General features: G+C 32.9%; 1 protein-coding gene across 4 annotated transcripts in view; it reads right to left on the bottom strand.

Annotated features, from left to right (window-relative positions):
* Window positions 1–21,606, bottom strand: part of Map4k3 (mitogen-activated protein kinase kinase kinase kinase 3) — a 166,224-nt gene that overhangs the window by 54,285 nt on the left and 90,333 nt on the right. For 3 of the 4 annotated variants that reach the window (XM_010604957.3, XM_010604959.3, XM_010604958.2), the window contains 11 exons: window positions 18,744–18,799; window positions 18,088–18,135; window positions 15,203–15,245; window positions 13,664–13,736; window positions 8,944–9,075; window positions 8,540–8,602; window positions 8,380–8,461; window positions 8,179–8,289; window positions 4,514–4,592; window positions 2,195–2,253; window positions 747–809 (listed from right to left, as the gene is read on the bottom strand). In XM_010604957.3, the coding sequence (XP_010603259.1) occupies window positions 747–809; window positions 2,195–2,253; window positions 4,514–4,592; window positions 8,179–8,289; window positions 8,380–8,461; window positions 8,540–8,602; window positions 8,944–9,075; window positions 13,664–13,736; window positions 15,203–15,245; window positions 18,088–18,135; window positions 18,744–18,799 (809 nt within the window). The remainder of the gene's footprint in view (window positions 1–746; window positions 810–2,194; window positions 2,254–4,513; window positions 4,593–8,178; window positions 8,290–8,379; window positions 8,462–8,539; window positions 8,603–8,943; window positions 9,076–13,663; window positions 13,737–15,202; window positions 15,246–18,087; window positions 18,136–18,743; window positions 18,800–21,606) is intronic. The other variant, XM_010604960.2, reaches the window with a different exon arrangement.

Below are 21,606 nucleotides of genomic sequence, written 5' to 3' on the forward strand. Positions count from 1 at the left end.
GCTCTGACCAGCTAAATAGAAAAAAAATTATTTAATAAGAACTGTTAAAAAATCTATTTATTTAATATTCACCAGGATGAATTTCCCACTTTTTTGGTATATAGTAGTAAGACAATTTTCATATTTATTACATCAATGATGCCACATATTCAAAATTTTTTTCCTGAGGAAACTGGACATGGCATAATGCTACAAAAGTAAAATTTCATCTGGCAATCATTTTGTTGTTAACAGGGCTAAATTATTTTAACACTGGTTATATATTTTAATATACTGGTTTATATTTTAATGAAAAAGTAATTATTTTATATTTTAATTGCTATATATTTATTATATATGAATCACGACAACATGATGTATTGCTACATGTACCATCATATTCATTATATATGTAACCTAATATGAACAGTTTTATATATATGAATGTATATATATATGGATGGTTTCTAGTTTATTGAAACAAGTTACATCAGTAAACTGGACATTTGTATAGGAAAATGTCTTTAAAAACTTCATATTTCAGTAAGAATATTAAATATTAGTGTTTATCATAAGAGGAAAATGGTTTTAATTATTTCTATATTACATTTGAGTAATCATATTTATTAACTTGGAAAAACCTGCTACATTCTTTATATGGACGCATATTAAATGATGTATTAATTCATAAAATAATAAAGAAAAGGTCTGATCTAAAAAAAATCAAGACTAAATGCTGACAAAGAAAATCAGAATATGAGAAATACCAGGTTAGATCTTGCAGTGTAGTATATTTCTTCTGAACTGTCGAAAAAACCATCACTGTCGGGCTGTTTAGCAGAGACCAAGAAACCTACGTTATTTACACATAGACCATAAGCCACAAAGTTACACAGGGATACTCATAAACGGGGTAAGGCCTTACTGCTATAATTTTATTAAGGCAAAAATAAAGTTAAATTACACTAAGCAGCTTCTAAAAAAGCAATATTGCAACATCTTTGCTTTATAATGTAACTTCTAAATTAGTGTAGAATTTAAATACATGCCAGGTCAACTTCAAAAGAAAAACAAAATAAACCCAAACTGCCTTAAAATACAATTAACACTTATAAACATCATGACTATTTTTTCTCCTTAATCTTTTCCATTCCTCTACATAAAGGTCAGGCTTATAATGTTCTAATATTTTATGTTACAATAAGATAATTTTAAGAGTTTTTCTTTAACATTTTTTTTAGGCTGGTACACAGAATTAAACTACAGTACTTGTAAGATAAAGGTTAACCCCTCAATTTGTAGCCTTTAGTCAAGTGGGTTAAAATAAGCATTAAATTTAAGAATAAAATCCCCACTTTAGTCTTTAGTGTTTATTAATGTTACTTTTGTCTCTTTTATTAAACAGGAAAAAAAATTATCTGGTGCTCCAGAAAAGTAATTTCATTCAGATTACTTTCAACTCTATTTTTTATCCTTCCATAGAATATTAACATCTCAAATATTTGCCAAATGGTTTGCCTTCATGATTGTGTGTGTGTGTGTGTGTATATATATATATATTTTTTTTTTTTTTTTTTTTTTTTTTTTTTGGTTTTGTTTTTTGAGACAGGGTCTCACTATGTACTTGAGACTGACCTGGAACTCACTGTGTAGCCCAGGCTGGTCTCGAACTCAGTGATCCTCCTACCTCAGCCTCCCGAGTACTGGGATTATAGGTGTGTGTCGTCACACCCGGTGTATATATTAAAATATTAAATATCTCGACACGACTAACTGACAACTAAATAATGAGAACATTTATGATTAGCAAGTCCCAAAAGAATGACAAACTTGACCTCCAATGTATGTTTTATATTCCTGAGTTTTAGTACTCTAAACAGATTAAACTCTCTACTTACTGTAAGGGTTTCAAACCATTGCACTTATTAATAAGTGCAAACACTAAAAAGCCCCTCATAAACTAAAAAATTAAAATAAAATAAAAAGTAATTAAAAGACCAGTAACAAATCATACTCAAAGAATGGTAAAACTTGTAAGTTTCTCCTAAAATAATTTTGAAATAATCTTAGCAACACAGATTTATTTATTCAGAATTTTAGAATTACTTAGTATTTTGTTTTCCCAAATGCTTTTAAAGATATTAATGACTAGGTTTTTTACTCAATACCAAGACATTTATTTTCAATGTTAACACTCCAAGACTATGCTACTTACAAGTTCATGATGTGGTTCTGTCTCCTTTCTTAAGGGTGGATCAAATTTTACTTGACCAACTAAAAAAGAAAAAAAAACATTATGCCAGGATCTATTTATATGTTCTTAATGACATAATAATTTAAAAGGTTACTCTTGGTAAAACATGTTTAGTTTTATATATACTGGACACAATACAGACTTAAATAAAGGACTTATTAGTTGGACAAAGCCTAAGGAACACTTAACTGTTAAAAATTTAATCTGTTAATCCTAGCCCCTTTTTATAGAAAAAAATGATAAACAAAACAGTAAAACTGTTAAAAATTTAATCTGTTAATCCTAAAGCCTTTCCATAGGAAAAAAATGATAAAATTATATGTATTTTACAGTAAGAGTCTCACTTGCTACTAGTGTGTTGTGACCAGCATAAAAGTGACAATGTGAACTTGGTATTGAGGTGGGTAGACAGCAGTTAGTGAAGAGTGGCTGTAGAAGCCAGCCAGAAACATGGCTCCCTATGCCTCCTGCCTCTTGGTACTCCCCAGTTCTTGTAGTCCTCTTCCATGTTCAGTCAGGGTTAGCATTGGTGGGTATGGCAAAGAACACGACAGAACTAACAGTATATCTCACTTCCAAGATAAGGCTGTCTTAGGTTCTCTCTATTGGATCAATTACTCTGGAAGAAGCCCTTTTCTCAGTGGCAAAGAAGTGAAGTCTCTTAGTAACAGTCATGTGAGTGACTTTGGAAGTGACCTTCCAGCCAGCCAAGCTCCAGGCAACTGCAGTCCCAGGTGACATCCTCACCACAACATCAGGAGAGCCCCTGAGCCAGAACCTCTCAGCTAAATGGGATTCCAACCCTTAGAATGTTTGTGAGACAATACATGTTTACTGTTTTACAGTACTAATTTTGGGGAATAATGTGTTACACAACAATTAACATGCAGCTAAATTACAAAGTACCTAGAGTAGCCATGAAATAAATGTAGTACAGTCACCTTCTTTGCTATTCTCTGCTATTTTGCTCAAGAGTAGCAGCTTGAAAATAAAGTGGATTTATGCCAGACTTCCAGGACTGTTATGTGTACAAATGAAATTGATTTTCTAATAAAATTAAGTATGTCATTAAGTATGTCATCCTCTAGTTTTATGAAGACAATCTAAATTAATTATTTTGTCACCAAAATAAGTTTGTAAGGAGGTATGTGTTCTTTTGAAATGCTCCAACTCAGCATCGTTTATGACCCATCTGAATAATGCAATAGACCATTTTCCAGATCAATTTTATGAAATACAACAGTGTATCTGGTTTATTGGAAACACGAAGAATGGTAACTTAGCATGACGACTTATAGCCTGTAGATACTAATCAGTCCCTCTGGCCTGGCCTTGGAAGGCTCTCCTTTCCTCCACCATTCCTAATGCCACTGTTTACAGCGTTTTCTAGAACATTTTAGGTTAGGAAAACATTTTCCACTCTTTTTCTACTCCTCACTTCCTCTCCTTGTCTTAATTTTGTTTTTCTTCTACTGGTGTACACTTTAGGCTTACTTAATCCCTCAAGACTCGATTTGTGACACAGTCCTGCAAAATAATCCACCTCCAAGTGTTTTCTATGTACATCATTTTGCAAATCCTTAAGACTAAGGAAATTACAATTTTCCAATGAGTTTAATGAGCTATTAAAGTCCTTGGTTCAATCTTGGATTCGTTTTAATTAATAACAGGATGAAAAATACTATTATCATTATTGCTATAGCCAAAAATTGAGAACAGTTTCATAGTAACAGTCATCTTAGGTAGTTTTATTACATAATTTCAATAAAGTTATGTCGTATTCCAGGTCTCTCAGGGTGAATCATTAATTAATTAATTCACAGAAAACTGTTATCAAAAGAAAAATCTCCAGGAAACTCAGATCCTAAGCAAGTCTGCAGACCTTTCTTTTCCCTTGCTCACAAGGGTGGTGGCGAACCATCAGCCTGTGCCTGACCTGGGAGCTTATCCGAGGAGCCACAGGCCCCAGTCCCGATCTCTGAATCAGAAGGTAGTTTCTAACAAGCTCTCACGGTAAGGTGCATGCACATGTGTGTTTAAGATGAACTGCCCTGACCACTTCTACCTAGTCCAAAAACTCCGCTTTTCTTTCTGAAAACTAATATAAATACATCCCTTTGATGCCACCAAAAATTGCAAAGCCCTAATTTAACTTTATTTAGCAGTATTTAGTAAGAATCTCTATTTGAAAAAAAATAACAAAAATAATTATAACTAAATTATAATTTGAAAACTTACCTTCCATCATTAAATTATGGACTATATGTAGTATATACTTACAGTTTATTTCTGAGCGTGTTTTTTCTTCTCTCACATTTCTACTTGTTGAGTGAATTCTATGTGGTACTGCAACAAGGGGCTAGAAAAAAATCAATAATATACAGCAATTCATAATTTTTGTCCATAAAATTATTCAATATGAAATACTTCATTTGACAGAAATGAAAAAAAAATAGCAACTTTGCAAATTTTTTTTAAAAGGCCATGACAATAGTTCAATTCAACTATGAAGATAAAAAGCACAGATATTTTAAATTATTCACTCAATTTATCATTATTTTTACTAGGTAGAGAGCACATATAAAATTGATTGCATATGCAAAATTAGACTTGGCTAGATCTATTTTATCAGAATCAAGCCACTACACTAAGTACTTTAGATATGTTCTGACACTGAGAAATTCTGTAGTGTAAGCCAAATTGTGTTAGTGCTGGCCTTTAGTCCCAGCTACTCAGGAGGCTGAGGCATGAAGATTTCTTACATACAGGAGTCTGAGGTCAGCCTGGGTGACGCAGTAAGACCTGTCTTTAAAAAATTAAATTAAAAATGAGGAAGAAAAGGAAGGGGAGGAGAAGGAAAAGTATAATTAACACTGTAAGGATTTCATTTTATCAAGCAGGGCGTGGTGGCGCATGCCTCTAATCCCAGCACTTGGGAGGCTGAGGCAGGAAGAGACCAGCCTGGGCTACATAGTGAGTTCCAGGTCAGTCTCAGCTACCTAGTGAGACCCTGTGTCAAAAAACAAACAAAAGATTTCACTTTACCTATTGTTTAATAATGATTAAACTCAGATACCTTTTAAAACTTATTCTTTTTTTTTTTTTTTCCTTTTTAAACTTTTTTTTTTTTTTTTTTTTTTTTTTTTTTTTTTTTTTGGTATCGGGGATCAAACTCAGGTCCTTACACTTGCAAGGCAGGTGGAGGAACCACTGAGCTAAATCCCTGGCCCTAAAACTTATTCTTTAGTATATGTGCTACTGAAGCAAGCACTAAAACTTATTCTTTAACATATTTTTTTAAGTAATGTTATATTCATTCACCTATAGATAATCATGGATAGAAATTTGTATTTCAGTTTTTGCCATAATTTGAACCAGAAATGATTTAAAAGATTGCTGGAAACTAAATAACATAACTACATGTGTGAATTTTTAATAGTTTAAGTTTTTCAGACACTCCTTTTTATTTAAAAAAATGTTCCTAATTCCATCTCAGTTTCTCTGGGTTAGAGGTACAGTAAAATTCTTACAAGCAAGCAGAAAACAAGTTATTCAGTCCTTTCTCTTCAGTTTGAAAAGATTCTTCACACCTTAGAATTATTTGTAGAACCTAATTACTGTAGTTAAAAATGTCCTCAATGTATCTGTCAAAGGCTCTAATGTGAGAAAAAGAATGAACTGAAAAATATGGTATAAGGAAACCCTTCGAGAGTTGAAGCTCTAGCATGTCATGAACAAAATGAAAATGTATTTCAAGGAGTTAAATTATTATAAAAAGAAAGACTACCTAATATCCAAAGGCCAGAATCCACCATTTAGAACAGAAGTGAACTAAAGACTTGACTGAACTTTCCTTCCACATGTACTGGTTCAGATGGTTGTATAAGAAAGTAGTATTTTTTTATTTCTCCAAACACCCACCTTAAAAAATGATTTATTTCGGGCTGGGGATTTTGCTCAGTGGTTCCACCGCTTGCCTCACAAGCGCAAGGACCCAAGTTCAATCCCCGGTACAACAAACAATTATTTCATGTTTAGGAGAAAGGAATACCACAAAATTCTGCTAGATCAGGATAATGAAAGACATCTACTCTGAAATTAAAGTAGGCAATAATATGTTAGGTACAGTCTATTGTAATGCTAAAGAATTTGTTTACTAATAAAGATTTCATTCCTCTAAAATGATATTTGCTACAATTTTAAATAAGAAGAATAGATCCTGGAATAATTTATTTAAATCTGGAAAGGTAGACCTACAGAAAGATATCCTTTAGTATTTAATTTATCCTTTAGTATTTAATTTCACAAGCACCAGAAGATAAAGTCTCAAAAATTAAAATGCAGGCATTAATTTCTAAACATGACCATTCTCATTATTCTCAAGAAATGGCAAAGCATATTAGTCATGGAAGCCTGCTATGATGAGTTTGTAATTACACTAATAAATGATATTTTAAAATGTGATAAATTAAACATTCTAAAATATGGTATTTAAAGAAACCTTTCATAATGATGCATGGTTTCCAACTTTTTTAAAACAATGCTTAACATGTCTTCAGACTAAAATTTTTTATTACTTCTTGAAAATATAAAACCCTGCCCTGATTTATCATTTTGTACTGCTATTATAATTCAAAAGATCTGATTATTATAACACTAAAATACACAGATACAAATAATTTGGAAGGGAGCTAGATGAAAATGTAAAGTTTGTATCAACTAAAGAAAAGATATAAACAATATGATAAACACTAGTTAACACTGTGGTGTTTGGGTGAATTTTGTATCTGAGAAGACATCTAGTGATGTCTGGGGACATTTCTGGTTGTCAGAGTAGGAGCTCAATGGGTATTATTGAAAAATATTGGGAAGAGGCCAGGATGCTGTTAAATATCCTACAATGCACAGGACAGTTTCCCATAAAAAGGACTGTCTGGTCCAAAATGTCACATGTACTCTGGTTGGAAAATTTGATAGAATGGGGAAAAGGAGTATTCCAGTAAAAAGGTGCCTGTATACTGAATTATGGAAAACTTTATAAAAACCTGTTTTAAAAAACAGAATTAAGCAAAACAATAAAAATTTCTCCCTAATTATATATTCGACAAATATTTATATTTCTTAAGTTTTTATGTTTCCAAACTCCTCTCTAGACTTTTAACAAAAGGACAGACAGGCCAACTGGGACAGTTGTATAGATAGCAAGCTGGAACAATGTTGAATTCATAAAAGGGTTCATAAAAGGATTGTCTGAAGACATCTCACCATCTTCTTTATTTTGTTTGGTACCGGGGACTGAACCTTGTGCTTGCCAGGCAGGCACAGTGCCCCTGAACTAAATCCCTGGCCCTGACCATCTTCTTTTCTGAGAGGCTTCATAAATACTTAAGACACCATAATCATTACTATACTACCCATGCTAACAGAAATGAGGCTTCCACCAATATCAGTGGCTCTAGCAAATTAGGCTTATTTTATTCTCTAATAAATATACTGATTGATTTTTACTTCCAATTAGAGGTTTGGCCATCAAAGTTACCACTACACTCTCTCCTAACCTATAATACTTTATGAAGTACATTATGAAAGTCCTTTTGAGGACAAAAGAGTAGAAATTCTGTATATTCTAGCATCTTGTTTAGATGCTTCCCATTTACTTTCCCTTTTAGACTGGATGATTTATTGGGCAACTTATGAAATAACTGCAGTAACTTAAACAAATAAATAAAATAATTTAAAATTAAATTAATAAATTATTCTGCCTTTGTCCTTTTCAGATAATACTCATGTTAAATAGCACAACTTCCCTAAAGTTAAAGAGTTAATTTTTCCAAGTGTTTTAAAATTTAAACTAGACCTAGAAATTTAAAGATTTACACACACACACACACACACACACACACACACACACACACACACACACACAGAGTAAAAACAATTCCTACCTCAGGATCATCATCATCAAAATCATGGTAAGTGGAATGATCTGGATTATTCACTTTATCTAGTAGCTCTATTGCTAAAGATCGGGTCAAAGGTTGTGTGACAAAGGGGTGCTATAAAAACAAAATAATAATGAGCACTTATTAGAAATCTCATCTTATTTTTCAAAAAGTGAATATATTCAGGGCAAAAATAATACATACCTGTAGCAACTTTTCAGCAGTAGGTCTTTTTTTTGGATTTTTGGTAAGAGCCATTTTCACAAAATGATGAAAACTATTTGACCTAAAAAATTTGGAAATTAGATGTTTTTAATTTCAATTCTTTGGGCTCATCTTATAAAAATAAATAAAAAATACTTACCACTTCATTTTATCCTTTAGTTTAGGAGGCTGAAAATTGCTTTTTGTCATTAGAAATAATGCTCTGAAAAAAAATCAAATAATTATGCAGCATTTTAATATTTTACTATATAATATGAACTCTACTACTATTTATTCCCAACTATGGCAAAGCAAGACTAAGATTTACTTTTTTTGTTTTTTTAAGATTTACTTATTAATGACCAGTGTTTTTGTTTTGGTTTGGTTTATCTTTTCTTTTTTTTTTTCTTCCTACTGTGGATCGAACTCGGGACCTTGCGAGGCAGGCAGCAGAACCACTGAGGTAAAATCCCCAGCCCGATTTACTTATTAATGACATGTAATTGATACTCAAGAAAATTCCCCTAATTTGAACATAGGACTCTTCAAGCCTGACACACTGACCTCATTGGGTGTAAGTCAAACATCGGCGGCTGAAGCTCAGCAAGTTCTATGGCAGTGATTCCCACCGCCCAGAGGTCACAGAGCTGGTTGTACCCTCCTTTCCTTTCAACAGCTGCTACTTCTGGAGCCATCCTGAAGGACATATTGCAGAAAAGAAAAACATTTCTATCTAACATATTTTCTTTTTCCTCTATACATCTATCAGAGGCACATGGAACTGTCACTATCTAAATTAAGGCTTATTTAGGCCTTGATTTCTGAAAAGTACTTAGTATTTAAAATCTTTTCCCAAGATCTGGACAGCTCATAAGACTCCACTGCAAGGCTCTACGCGGGTGATTGCTTTGTTACTTCATTTTAATACCACTTACTACAGGTTTTATAAAAATGTACAACTGTAAGAAAGCAACATGCCCAAAATTCATACACATTCTGATTTCCCCTGCGTATGCAAAATCTATATAGGAATTATTTCGCTACCTCCTTATATCAATAAACTACAATATGGTCATTGTTTTTACTTCTCCAAAAGTACTCCTTAGACCACTAATAATTTTCACATATTTGATTTATATTTCTTAAACCCTTTTTGGTATTTATTATTATAATGATGAAAAAGTAAAAAATGTGTTTAAAAAAACCTCAAAATAAATCAATGTAAAACAAACAAACAAACAAACAAAGTTTATTCAAAGAAAAGTTACCAAAATATTTTAACTTCTTTGTTTCTTTTGGCTTTGCTACAGTCTTATTTTATTTACACCTTGACTGAAATGATATTTCAAATATATAAACAGATTTTTCAAATCCTAAAAAAATTTGAAAACAAGATAAACATCTCAACTCTTTCATATCTAAAGAGCAATTTAGATAGGTAGCCTTACAAATACACATTTGTCCTCCTTGTATGATTTTAAGAAAGTTAAGTGAGTCAAGTTAAAAATTAAAAAATAAAAACCCTTTCAGATGCTTGGTCTTAAAAATCCTTTTAACCTTAAAGCAGCTCTTATGAAAATTCCAATTACGGTAAGAAAAGTGAAATTTAAAGTATGCTGGTTATTACATTACTGATGCTAGCTGGTGGAAATGCCCTAGAAAAAAGCAAAATTCATGTAGGTGGTCACTCTGGGTGCACCTTCCTCACCTGCCACATCAGGTGAAGCACCGCAGCCCTCTGCGAAACAAAAGTACACTCCAGCTGCTACCTTTTATTCCTTCTAGTCAGGCTGTGTGCCTACTACACACAGTAGCTGGGCTCATGTCTGAACCTATGTATATCACGTATATTTGCTACTGTACAGTTTTATTTTTTCTTTAAATATAATTTCTTTTGATGATTATGAATTTTTTAATGATACTATACTTGATCTTAGTCAAAAGTCTGAGAAGTGATGAATTTCTTTAATGATTATAAAATGTTTTACTAGTATATATTTGCAGCAAATGATAGATTAAAATCATCCTGGGGAGCTGGTACATGTACATAAACACATCTTAATTCTTTTTTCAACTCCTTCCCCTCTCTTCCCTCCTCTGTCCATCTCTTGGTTCCCTCCCCTTTTGCAAAAGATGTTTCCCTCTTACTAATTAGCTGTCTTTATTTAGATCTTTAATTTATACTCTGGGTTTCTCACGTATGACAAACTATGATATTTAAGCTTGTGTGTCTGATTTATCTCATTAACATTATACTCTCAAGGTGCATCCATTTTCCACCAAATGATTCAAATTTACCCTTCTTTACAGCAGAATAGTATTCCACTACGTGCATTTTCTTTGTTCATTCATCTGCTCATGGACGTACAGGCTTGGTTCCAAGATTCAGCTATTAGAAATTGTGCTGCTATAATGTATGCATTTATCACTATAATATGATGTCTTTGATTCTTCTAGAAAGATATCTAAAAAGGGAATGGCTGGGTCATAGTTTAATTATTATGAAAACTGATTTAATATTAAGGTAAAAAAGCTGTAGTAAAAAGTGAAAGTGTTAGAAAAACATGTTAAAGAACAATTTCAACAAACTAAAAAGCCCTAGCAAATTAGATAAGAATATAGCAACTGTAACGCTGAGAAGGTAGATTATGATTCTATTGGTGTGACATTAGAGAAAATGGCATCACTATTGAGAAAAATCAGATCTAGAGTCACCAGAGGAAGGACTGAGGGACAGGATGTACTATAAAGGGACAGTGAAATGTTTTTCCATGACTGAAATCTGTTTTCTCCTGATTGCTCAACACTCATAGAAAGTGGTAAAGTTACACTTAATTTATATCCTAATAAACCTGACTAAAAGTAGTAACAATAAAATAGGAAATGCAGCTGATGCATTGTAAATGTGGCTGGTAAACGAAAGGCCTTCATTCTTATCTCAAAAATAAGTGCACAGCTAATATGTCTTAAGATAAAAACTGAGGGTACAGGTGTGTTAGTTTTTTTGTTTTGTTTTGTTTTTTGGTACCGAAGATTGAACTTAGGACCTTGCACTTGCAAGGCAGGTGGCAGAACCACTGAGCTAAATTCCCAGCCCCAGATGTGCTAGTTTTTAGATTTCCCACTTCAGCAGGCTGTTTTGATGGAGTAACTGCCAATCCAATCACTTTGAAAGAGAAAGATTCTATATCATTACATGTAGGTGGGAAAGACATGATACTAGACAGCAAGAGGGGTTCTGTACAGTGTTATATTAATTAACTTTAACTCACACTTGCACATGTTTCTGAGATCTTTCCCACTCCTATAAGAAGAACGAAATTTTAATCTCTGGAAATGGGGGAGATCAGTCCTCATCAACAGACATATACTGAGTATGTGTACATAATCAGGCTAGATGCTAGAGATTCACTGAGTTTCTCCAGATGCTTAAAATCAAATTGAGGACTCATGGTAGTACTTAAAAATAATGACAGATAACACTTCAAACCCTTGGTCCTCTCAAAAATCAAACCAGAATAATACAGAGAACATAATACAAAGCAACAAAAATACACATCATCTTTGAAACTCCCAAGAGATACACTGTATCCAGAACACCCAAAGACTTAAAATAGACTAGTACATGACATAGTAAATAGAAGGAAGGGTTAATCTAAGGTGCAGAGAGAAAGAACAACTAGCAATCCAATTAGTCTCAAAGAATTCTCAACACAATGACACGTTAGGGTTAAAAGGTAATAAAAGTGAGTTGAGGTTGACCAAAAATGTGAACAGTAATATACTTGAAAGTATCTTTTTGTTTTGGTACCAGGGATTGAACTCCGGTCCTTGCGCTTGCAAGGCAGGCCACCGAACCACTGAGCTAAAATCCCCGGCCCCTTGAAAGTATCTTTTTGTTTTGGTACCAGGGATTGAACTCCGGTCCTTGCGCTTGCAAGGCAGGCCACCGAACCACTGAGCTAAAATCCCCGGCCCCTTGAAAGTATCTTTGAAGTAAACTAAAATATGACATTCAAGAGAAGGAAGCCTCCATAATGAGAGTCTAAAAAGTCAAGGAATTCTCACAGAAAGCAAACAAAAAAAAATTTTTTTTTAGGTGAAAGAAAACATAAGACAATTAATGGATTAAGTGGTCCCAGATACAATGAATGATTTCCAGAAAAAGACACCAGGCAAAAGTGGAGCAAAGAAGTTATAAATAAACAAAACAAAGTTATTTTCTAGAATTGAAAGACATAAGTCTTGGTATTAAAAAGTATAAATGCCAAGTACAAATGAGTAAAACAAAAAATCTGAAGCATTTTGAAGTGCATCATTATAGAAAATCACAATACCAGGAATGATTCTACGGAAGAGTTACATTCAGAGGAGAAGGTGTAATGATACCACCACACTCCCCACCAGAATCAGAGACGCTAGAGCAATACCTCAAAAGTTCCAACATACAATTCTATACCCAATTCTTATCAATCAAGTGCAGGATTAGATGGAAATTCACAGTCTCAAAAATTTGACTCCCACTCACCCTTATCCAGAAGGATATTAAAACATGTGTTTCATTAAAAAACACCAAGGCAAAACAGAGTGAATCATAAAAGAAAAAGACCTACAATCCAGGAAAGGAATTCCCAAACTGAGGATGAAAAACTCCCAATGCAAAAGAGATAGAGAATAAACAGAAGAGGGTAAGGAGAGGTCTCCAGAAAGGATAAAACCAGGAAAAAACAAAACAAAACAAAACAAAACAAAAAAACCCAAAAATAAAACATAAGTTAAACCAAAGCAAAACCAAGTAAATAAAAATCCGGACTGGCAGTTTGTCAGGCTTTATGGTACAAAAATTTTTTATGGAGGCATCTAAATGCTAAGAAATCTGCATTTAATCTTTCAATCAGCCAAGACATGACAAAAAGCTTGAAAGGACACTGTACAAACTCAATGTTGAAAGATTAATAAGAATACAGACAGATTAAAAAACATCTGTAAAAATACATGTGATATATGTAGGAACAGGAGTAAGGTTTTCCAGCAAAGCCAGTACGTTCCTGAAAACCATACCAATTTTTAAGTCTTTTCTGCTTAACGAAATATGATATGGTAGAATATTTTTTGGCCATGAAATCTTTCTACAAGAATATATGTCTAAATTACTTTATCAGTTGATGATGATCTTCTTAATGTGGTCCTAAAACATTTTTCTTCAGTTTTTATTTTTTGTTGAAAATATCGTATCAATTACAATATTAAAACAAAAATTAAAAATCAATGAAAATACTATTACCAATATGGTGTACCAATGAAAGACTTCCGCTTGGCAATTGTAGCTGTTATCTGTGCAGATACTCCAAAATCAGCTATAAAAAAAATGAAAAACATTTATGAGACTGAATAAAACTGTTTAAGGTAACATGAGAAGAAATGTTTAATAATTATTTTCATCAGGTTAATTTTATAGAAACATGAGATGTTCTCAAATACCATACAATTTTTAACTTGAACGGACCTATATTAAAATATCATCCAAGAAGGCAGTGTATATTATAGCCAGATTCCAATATATCCACATATGAATAAAATGATAACAAAGGTCAAGATCAAATAATTTTGAAGAGAAAGAGATGGCTGAGAGAAATCAACACAGCCAGACTTATTAATAACAAAATTTCTAATTTCCATCACTTGAAATTCAAGAAATATCACTGTAAAGAACCTTGGAGTAGTAGTATATTCCATTTACTCTTTGCAAAATCATGATATTAACATCAAACATACCAGTAAGTTTGCTGGTAAAGCAATGTAACTTGAAAAGACACTCAAATACAACATTCCCCAAATATTATCTTGGTAATACATTTTAATGTCAACATGAGTTACTATCAGGAGTTTGGTACCATTCTTTAAAATAAGTATGTTGAATTCTAAGTGTATTTAATGATGATTTCTAAATCCTTAACTAAGATACATATAGTATGTCTAAGCACAGCATATAAACATAGCCACAAAATATCAAACTACTGATAGAATCTGTTGTTCACAGGACTTTAATTTGATAATTGAAAATAACAGGACTTACCCTTTCGCTTTCCCCATATCTACAGACCACTTGGGAAAACTTTATTATATGTTGATTATTAAATAAATATTTTTTATCTGATCAGTCCTATGGTAGGCTATAGTTCAAAATCATTTTATTTTTTCCTTTTATTGGTTGAAACTAAGGATCGAACAAAAGGCCTTGTACATGCTCGGCAAGTGCTCTACCACTGAACTACAACTGTAGCCCTATTCATATTTTTATAAAATAAACCTATTTTGAATTGATTTGTGCTATATAGTTAAAAAGCTACAAAACGAAGATTAAGTTAATTTGAAACTAAAAATTGAGCACTTAAATTACATTATTATATAAGTGACACAGTATTTTGCTTTAAAAGTTTAAGAGTATAGAATTTTAGGAGTTAATGAATTTTTTTATTTTTAGCTTATTTTTTGTTTAGAAGGTAATTTTGTACAGATTTCTTAACAGAAGTCACATTTCTGTTTACGGATGAAAAAATCCTGAAGGATATTATTTCACAATATGTTTGAAAAAGTCTGTCTTATGTGAAGGACAGATTTTTATCTGTATTTATGAGAGAAGGAATAGGACACTTTTGGATACTGAGAGATGTTGTGTCCCATGATGACATTTCTACCTAAAAATATATAGGGTCCTAGGAGAAAGGAAATCTAGTCCTACAGAAGAGCAAACAAAAAACATAAACTCAATCATATTTGAGAATATAGATTTGTATATGTGACAAAATTCTCATTTACTTACCCAATTTCACATGACCATTATCTGTTAATAGAATGTTAGCTCCCTTGAAAGACAGAATACATTTTAGTCAAAGTAGGTGGCAGACATTTTAGCTGACAGGACATATAACAGACTGAATACACATATTTAAATAATCACAGCCTTACACCTAGAAATACTTAAAATTTCAAGTGTGCTCAATTAAAATGTTAAATCATTATATTCATGATTTAAGAAAAATTATTTTTCATTTTTTAGGCAATTTGACAAAATTACAAAATGTTCAGCCTTTAAAAAAAACTGCTACTAACATAGTATGAACGTTAACAAGAAAGTGATATATTAAGTTTTTATCTAAATGTTATTTCCACGCTGATCACATACCTTCATGATGGCATTTTCAATTGCTTATATTACCCTTTAAACTTAATCACTATTTTCTGTTAAAAAAAACAACAAAAACCAAGCTCCCTTTCTTGAAACTCATCTCTGAACCTGTGCTGGTGTGTGACACATGAGGTTGTGTATCCTAATGTCCTTCCCAAGAGTTTTGAGCCATCAAGTAAATAAACAATATCACCTGGTAGCATTTTAGTCCAATGGCATTTCAAGCTTCTTCCCTTTTCTTTTCTGCAATTTTTAAGCAAGCAAGCCAGAGCCAGAAACTCTTTAATCTAAAATGTCATCAATAATTAAGTATTGCCCTGGGCAAAAAAAATCTGGTGAAACCACCCCCCAATCCAACAGGAGGAACAACAAAAGAAGAGATGGAGAAAAAGGAAAAGAAAAAGGGAAATTTCTAGGTTTCCTAGTATCACGACTGAAAATAAGAATTATCTACTGATACTACTAAAAATCTATGGAATAATGGGATAACAGAAAAAGAGACTAGAACAGGAATTTTAACTTTTGTATACTCAAGCTATCAAGACTTAGGCAGTCTTTGGTTTGGCCTTTCCCTACGCTAAAGATTAATTTTCCTATTATAATTTATGTCATGCCATGTATACATTATGACTTTTGATGCTTTTTCCTTTGCTTCATCCCTTTCCCTGAGAGGCAACTAATATCATTGTGTTATTTAAAGTTTGGAGCTTACAGTAAAGAATAAATTCCAGCTTTTACAAAATTTACAGCCAAGAAGGAATAATTCTTAAAATGAAGCCATCTATCTATGAATGAATCAACAAATGACTTGAAGAGAGCAGAGATGAGCATTTGGAAAATGGGAAAGTAAGGCCACTCTAAGGTAGTGCTATTATACAGAAGCTCAAAGGGGTAAGAATACAAACCTGGGACAAAAACATTCTAAGAGGGAACAGTAAATACAAAGAGATAAAGCCAGAATGAGCTCAAATATTACAAGAACAGTTAGTTTAAAGAGGCTGGAATAGAATAAATAAAACTGAAAGGAATGAGTGTTAGCTAAGATTGGAGAAATGCAGGGATCAGACCATACCCAACCTCCTAGGCCAGTGATGGCGAACCTTTTAGAGCTTTCAATGATACAAGTACAGCCTGCTGCAGCAGAGGTTTGCCACTACTGTTCTAGGCTGTGATAAAAGCATTTAGACTTTACACTGAGTGCATAGGAAACTAACGGTGTACAGGTAGGAGAGTGACAAGATAAAATTTTAAAGGATCACTTTGGTTATTAGGTGGAAAGGTGCCTACAGAATGGGAGCAGTGAGCCCAGCCAGAAAGCTACTAGCAAAGTCCAGATGTCCAGATGAGATATAATGCAATGGTGGCTGAGACAAGGGTAGAGACAGTATGATGGTCAAATTTTATCTAATCTCGGAAGTATGGTACACTAGTCCTTGCAAAGTGGGTTATCAAACTATTCAATCTTAATTCCTGTTAATCTCATATATTATCTTCTCCTCAAGAATATGATGCAGATTTTATGTTCTCTAAAACGGCCTTATAAGTTCCAATCTCTATATCATTGTTCATAATTGTTCTTTTTGCTTGGAATGCATGCCAACTTTCATTTGTGACAGAAATTAACAATACATTAAGGTTATCTAAATGCCAATAATGTGGAACCTTTCTTAATTTATTAGTATTCATATAAACTCTTCTACCTTAGCATTCCAAAACTCTCTTGTGTCTTCTAAATAGCCTACGAAAAATATCTAAAGTAGAGATCTCATCAGATACTCAGTAAGCCAATGAAATTTCAAGAAAAATTTGAGGGCATGGGTATTAAGAGCATTTTCTAAAGAAAGAATCTATGAATTTCATCAGATACTCAAAGAGCAACGTAATTCATCCCACCTCCAAAAAAAGGTTAAGAAACTTTATGCTAGAGAAAATAGAAGGGGAAGAGAGATGTCAGAGGAAGCACAAACAAGGAAGAAGGAGCAAGAAAATGAAAAACGAAAGTGTCTAGATTAGAGATGGCAGTGTCTTTACAAATATCCTCAGGAGTCCTTGTCACTAACATTAGTTTACCACTGAGCTAATGCCATCACGTCTAGAGGATCTGCTTTCCTCTGATGCTGAAGGAAAGACCATCAGTAAATATCAAGGTTATAATTATCCATTTTGTTATTTTACTGATAGTTCCTTATGATTGCCACAGTATGAAACTTACTAAAAATTACAATTTGATGGAAACTATGGACCTAATCTCACAAATAAATAACTACAAATAAGCTAACAAAAGAGCTATTACAACATTAATCACTAAAGACAATTAAAAAGGTGAATTTTATGGTATATGAGTTTTATCTCAACAATGCTACTATAAAAAATTAAACTACTAATAGTATCAGTCATCTTTATTAATGTTTTATTTCAGATAACAAATTTATCAAATAGAATAATCAAAATAATTCTGCTCAGCAATTTGATCAGAATATTTAAAGAGTGGCTATTAGTTTAAAAAATATAATGCATACCTTTATATCCCTGTGCATTTTCCCTTTACTGTGAAGATAATATAATCCCTAGAGTTTCAAAAAGAAAAACAAGATCTTATCACATAGAACACTTGAAAATTTTATGTGATTAACTGAGTAGTAGTCTCCATATTTTATTTATTCCTTATAGAAAGTTTGGTAGTAATTAACTTAATGAATACGTTTAAGACAGCTGAATCAAGAACATGAGAAATATAAATGAAGCTCATTTGGAACCACTAATTTTTCTAAGACAATTTTCAGTAAACTCTGCAAACAGTATGAAATCAACTTTTTTTTTTTTTTTGAGCTACTAGAAATTGAACCCAGGGCCTCACATGTGCTTTGTAAGCACTGTGTCAGAGCTGTATCAATTCCCATGACAGTGCTTAATTTTCAAGCCTTTCTTCAGTGTTAAGGGGGATATAAGCATATACAACAAAAAATTTACAGTGCTTTAATTTTAGATTGTATCATCACGTTTAGGCTTTACTGAGCTTATCTACAATATAGAGAGTTTATCATACTCCATAAAAATGTATCGTCTTCAAGAGTTTACTAAACTAGGATATTTTACCCTTATTTAATATGTAATGCCCAATAATTAAACACTTAATTTAACAGATATATTACCTTTGAATTAGCATCTAATTTACCTGTAGTGTTTCTCTGCTAACATATGCTATCTGTAGTTCTGAGAGAGGACCAGTTACTATAAGAGAAGAAAATTTAGTGTTAATAAGATTAATCAATGCAAGTTTTTCAGTAAGCAACAGACTCACTATACCTAAAACAATTCTATTAAAATGTAAGCTCCACTTAACAGAGTTTTTATTTATTTTTGTCTGATTTAATCATGTTGAATTCCCAGTGTTTAGAACAGTGCCTGGCACAGAAAAGTAGCTCAATGTTTATGGAATAAGTAAATGACTGAAATTAATTCTATTTTCATTTCCTCCCTCTCTGATCCAATATACCCTCTTAATGTTAGAAGAATACCCAAGAGGCTTAAACTAGTCTTCACTGATGTTTAACACATAGTATGGCTAGTATTAATGAATATTTTTTTCCTAAAAGCATTAGCTTTGTAGTTATACAACTAATTTATTAGTTTCAATCAAAGTAAAGATCTCTTCTTTATCCAAAGTATTACTCAGTAACAAGCAATATCAATGGTTTGGTCTATAATCTATTAGATGATTTTATGCAGAGACATTTTATATAATATATACATAGTCCCCAACTTACAATGGGGTTTCTGAAATCTACTTATCTACCTATCAATCTATCATCTATTGATCAATACCTTAATTTTATAATATTTGCTTAATATTTCCTGTGTGTACAACTGCTAGAGTTTGAGTATGAGTTTCTCCAAAATTCATGTTAATCTTAATCTCCAATGGGATAGTATCGAGGTGGGGCTCTCAGGAAGTGACTAGGTCCACAAGGGCTCTTTTAGGACTGGAATTATTCAGCACTCTTTCACCACATGAGGACAACTATATGGCGCCATCTCTTAGGAATGGGTGTTAACCACAAATGGAACCTGCTGGTACCTTGATCTTGGACTTCTCAGGAAACATCTCAATATCTGACTGTGAGAAATAAATTTTTGTTGTTTTATAAAGTACTTAGTTTCAAGTACTCTCTTATAGCCACACAAGTGAACCAAGACAGAATTTATCTACTATGAAAACATTTTTTTCTTTTTTTCACTATTAAATCACTTTAGGATACAGAAATACATTAGGTGGGGGAGACTAGTCTAGAAATTAAACTGCAATGATGGAATCTTTACTAGACAGCTAACTCACATTTACCCAAACTTAAGTGTGTAAACATATTTAGTTCTATGGTTGAATAGCTATGATATTTTACAATTATGGAAGAGAGAAATCTATTTCACTGTGATTCTTTTTAGAATAGGGTCACACTGAAATGTCTGGAATCATACAATTTCTGTTTTGAAACCCACTCTCACTAAGAGGTGTTCTTGAGATTTCTGTGTCTACAAAATGATAAAATAACCTGAAAATAACACTTAGGAGAGAAATGTTTAAAAAACAAACTTTCAAAGGTCTAAGTTCACAAGCATTAATAAGAGATTTTTCTAGGTGCCAAAATAAAAAGTGAAATAAAAAACCAGGTAAAACTGTGAGACACCAGCTTAGCTGTAATTAGGAGGTCAATCTTGGTAACCCCTTCACTGGGCATAGAATACAAGGCTCTGGGTTTGCAGAGAAAGAGTTAAAATAACGCCCATATAAAACTAGGGCTCTAGGAGCCAGGGATGTAGCTCAGTGGTTCTACAGCGTGCTTTGCAAATACAAGGTCCTGAGTTCCAAAACCAACCAACCAACCAACCTAGGACTCTCAACAGGCTACATCTTCATTAAAACAGTAGGTAAGCACAAATAATTAGGGGTTTGGGCTGTCATGGCCTGGATCTAAATAGGAAGGAAAATGTCTTTGCTCAGAACTTATTGTCACAGAACTCTTCACTGAGATTCAGGGTTCAGATGCGTATATACTGGAAACAGTGAAGTCACTTAGGTTGGGGGTTGGAGTTGGGAGACAACTCTGAAAGGACATACCCTCAAAAGCCAATCCCCACTGGAAAGTCTCACTAAAGATGATCTCAAGTCCAAAACTGTAAATTAAGAAAACAATTTACCATAAAATAGAATGTGTAAAGTTGTTAAAGGATATTATTAAAAGGGGAAAAAAAGTTCAAAGGAAAAATAGTAAAAACACCCTATTATGCTAGATCAATAAAAGGTTCTATGTTAATTCTTTAAAGAAAAAGTAAAAGTGAGTGGAGAAAAAAAGGGAGAAAGAGGAGTTTATGAGGAAAAAATAGTTTCAAAAGGTACCCTCTGCCATTGTAATTAAAAATATGCCCACAGATTCTTTGATACTTCTCCCTTCAAGCGTTGGACCTCAATTATTTTCCGATCATGAGCTATAATTAATGCCTTGTTCCTAAACAAGAGAATGTAAAGAAAAGAACATGGCCGAAGTGACAGTATCTAACTTCTAAGATTACACAGGAAATGGCTTTGCAGCGTTCTTCTTGGTCTCTCTGGAATCACTTGCTCTGGGGGACGCCAGGTGCCCTATCATGAAGACATTCAAGTTTCCCTAAGGCAAGATCGACATGGTAAGGAGCCTCCTGCCAACAGCCATTAAGGACCAGAAACCTTTGCCAACAGCTGTGTAAGTGGGCCATCTTGATAGCAGATTCTCTAGCTCTAGTCAGTCTCACAAAGGACCATCAGTGTGAATTACCCAGTAAAGCTACTGTTGAATCCTGACCCTCAGAAACTGTGAGATAATAAATGTCTTAAAAGATGCCAAACTTTGGGATCATTTGTTATATACCAATATATAATGGCAATACTTTATCTTTTCAAGAATATTAAAAAATTTATAAAACCATATACAGTAGGTGATGGGACTGAGGACTATAAACATAAAAAAAATGGTTTAGTGATTTTTTTTTTTTTTTTTTTTTTT

This window comes from Fukomys damarensis, unplaced genomic scaffold (assembly GCF_012274545.1).
Source record: "Fukomys damarensis isolate Sample0158 unplaced genomic scaffold, DMR_v1.0_HiC HiC_scaffold_2, whole genome shotgun sequence".
Lineage (NCBI taxonomy): Eukaryota > Metazoa > Chordata > Mammalia > Rodentia > Bathyergidae > Fukomys > Fukomys damarensis.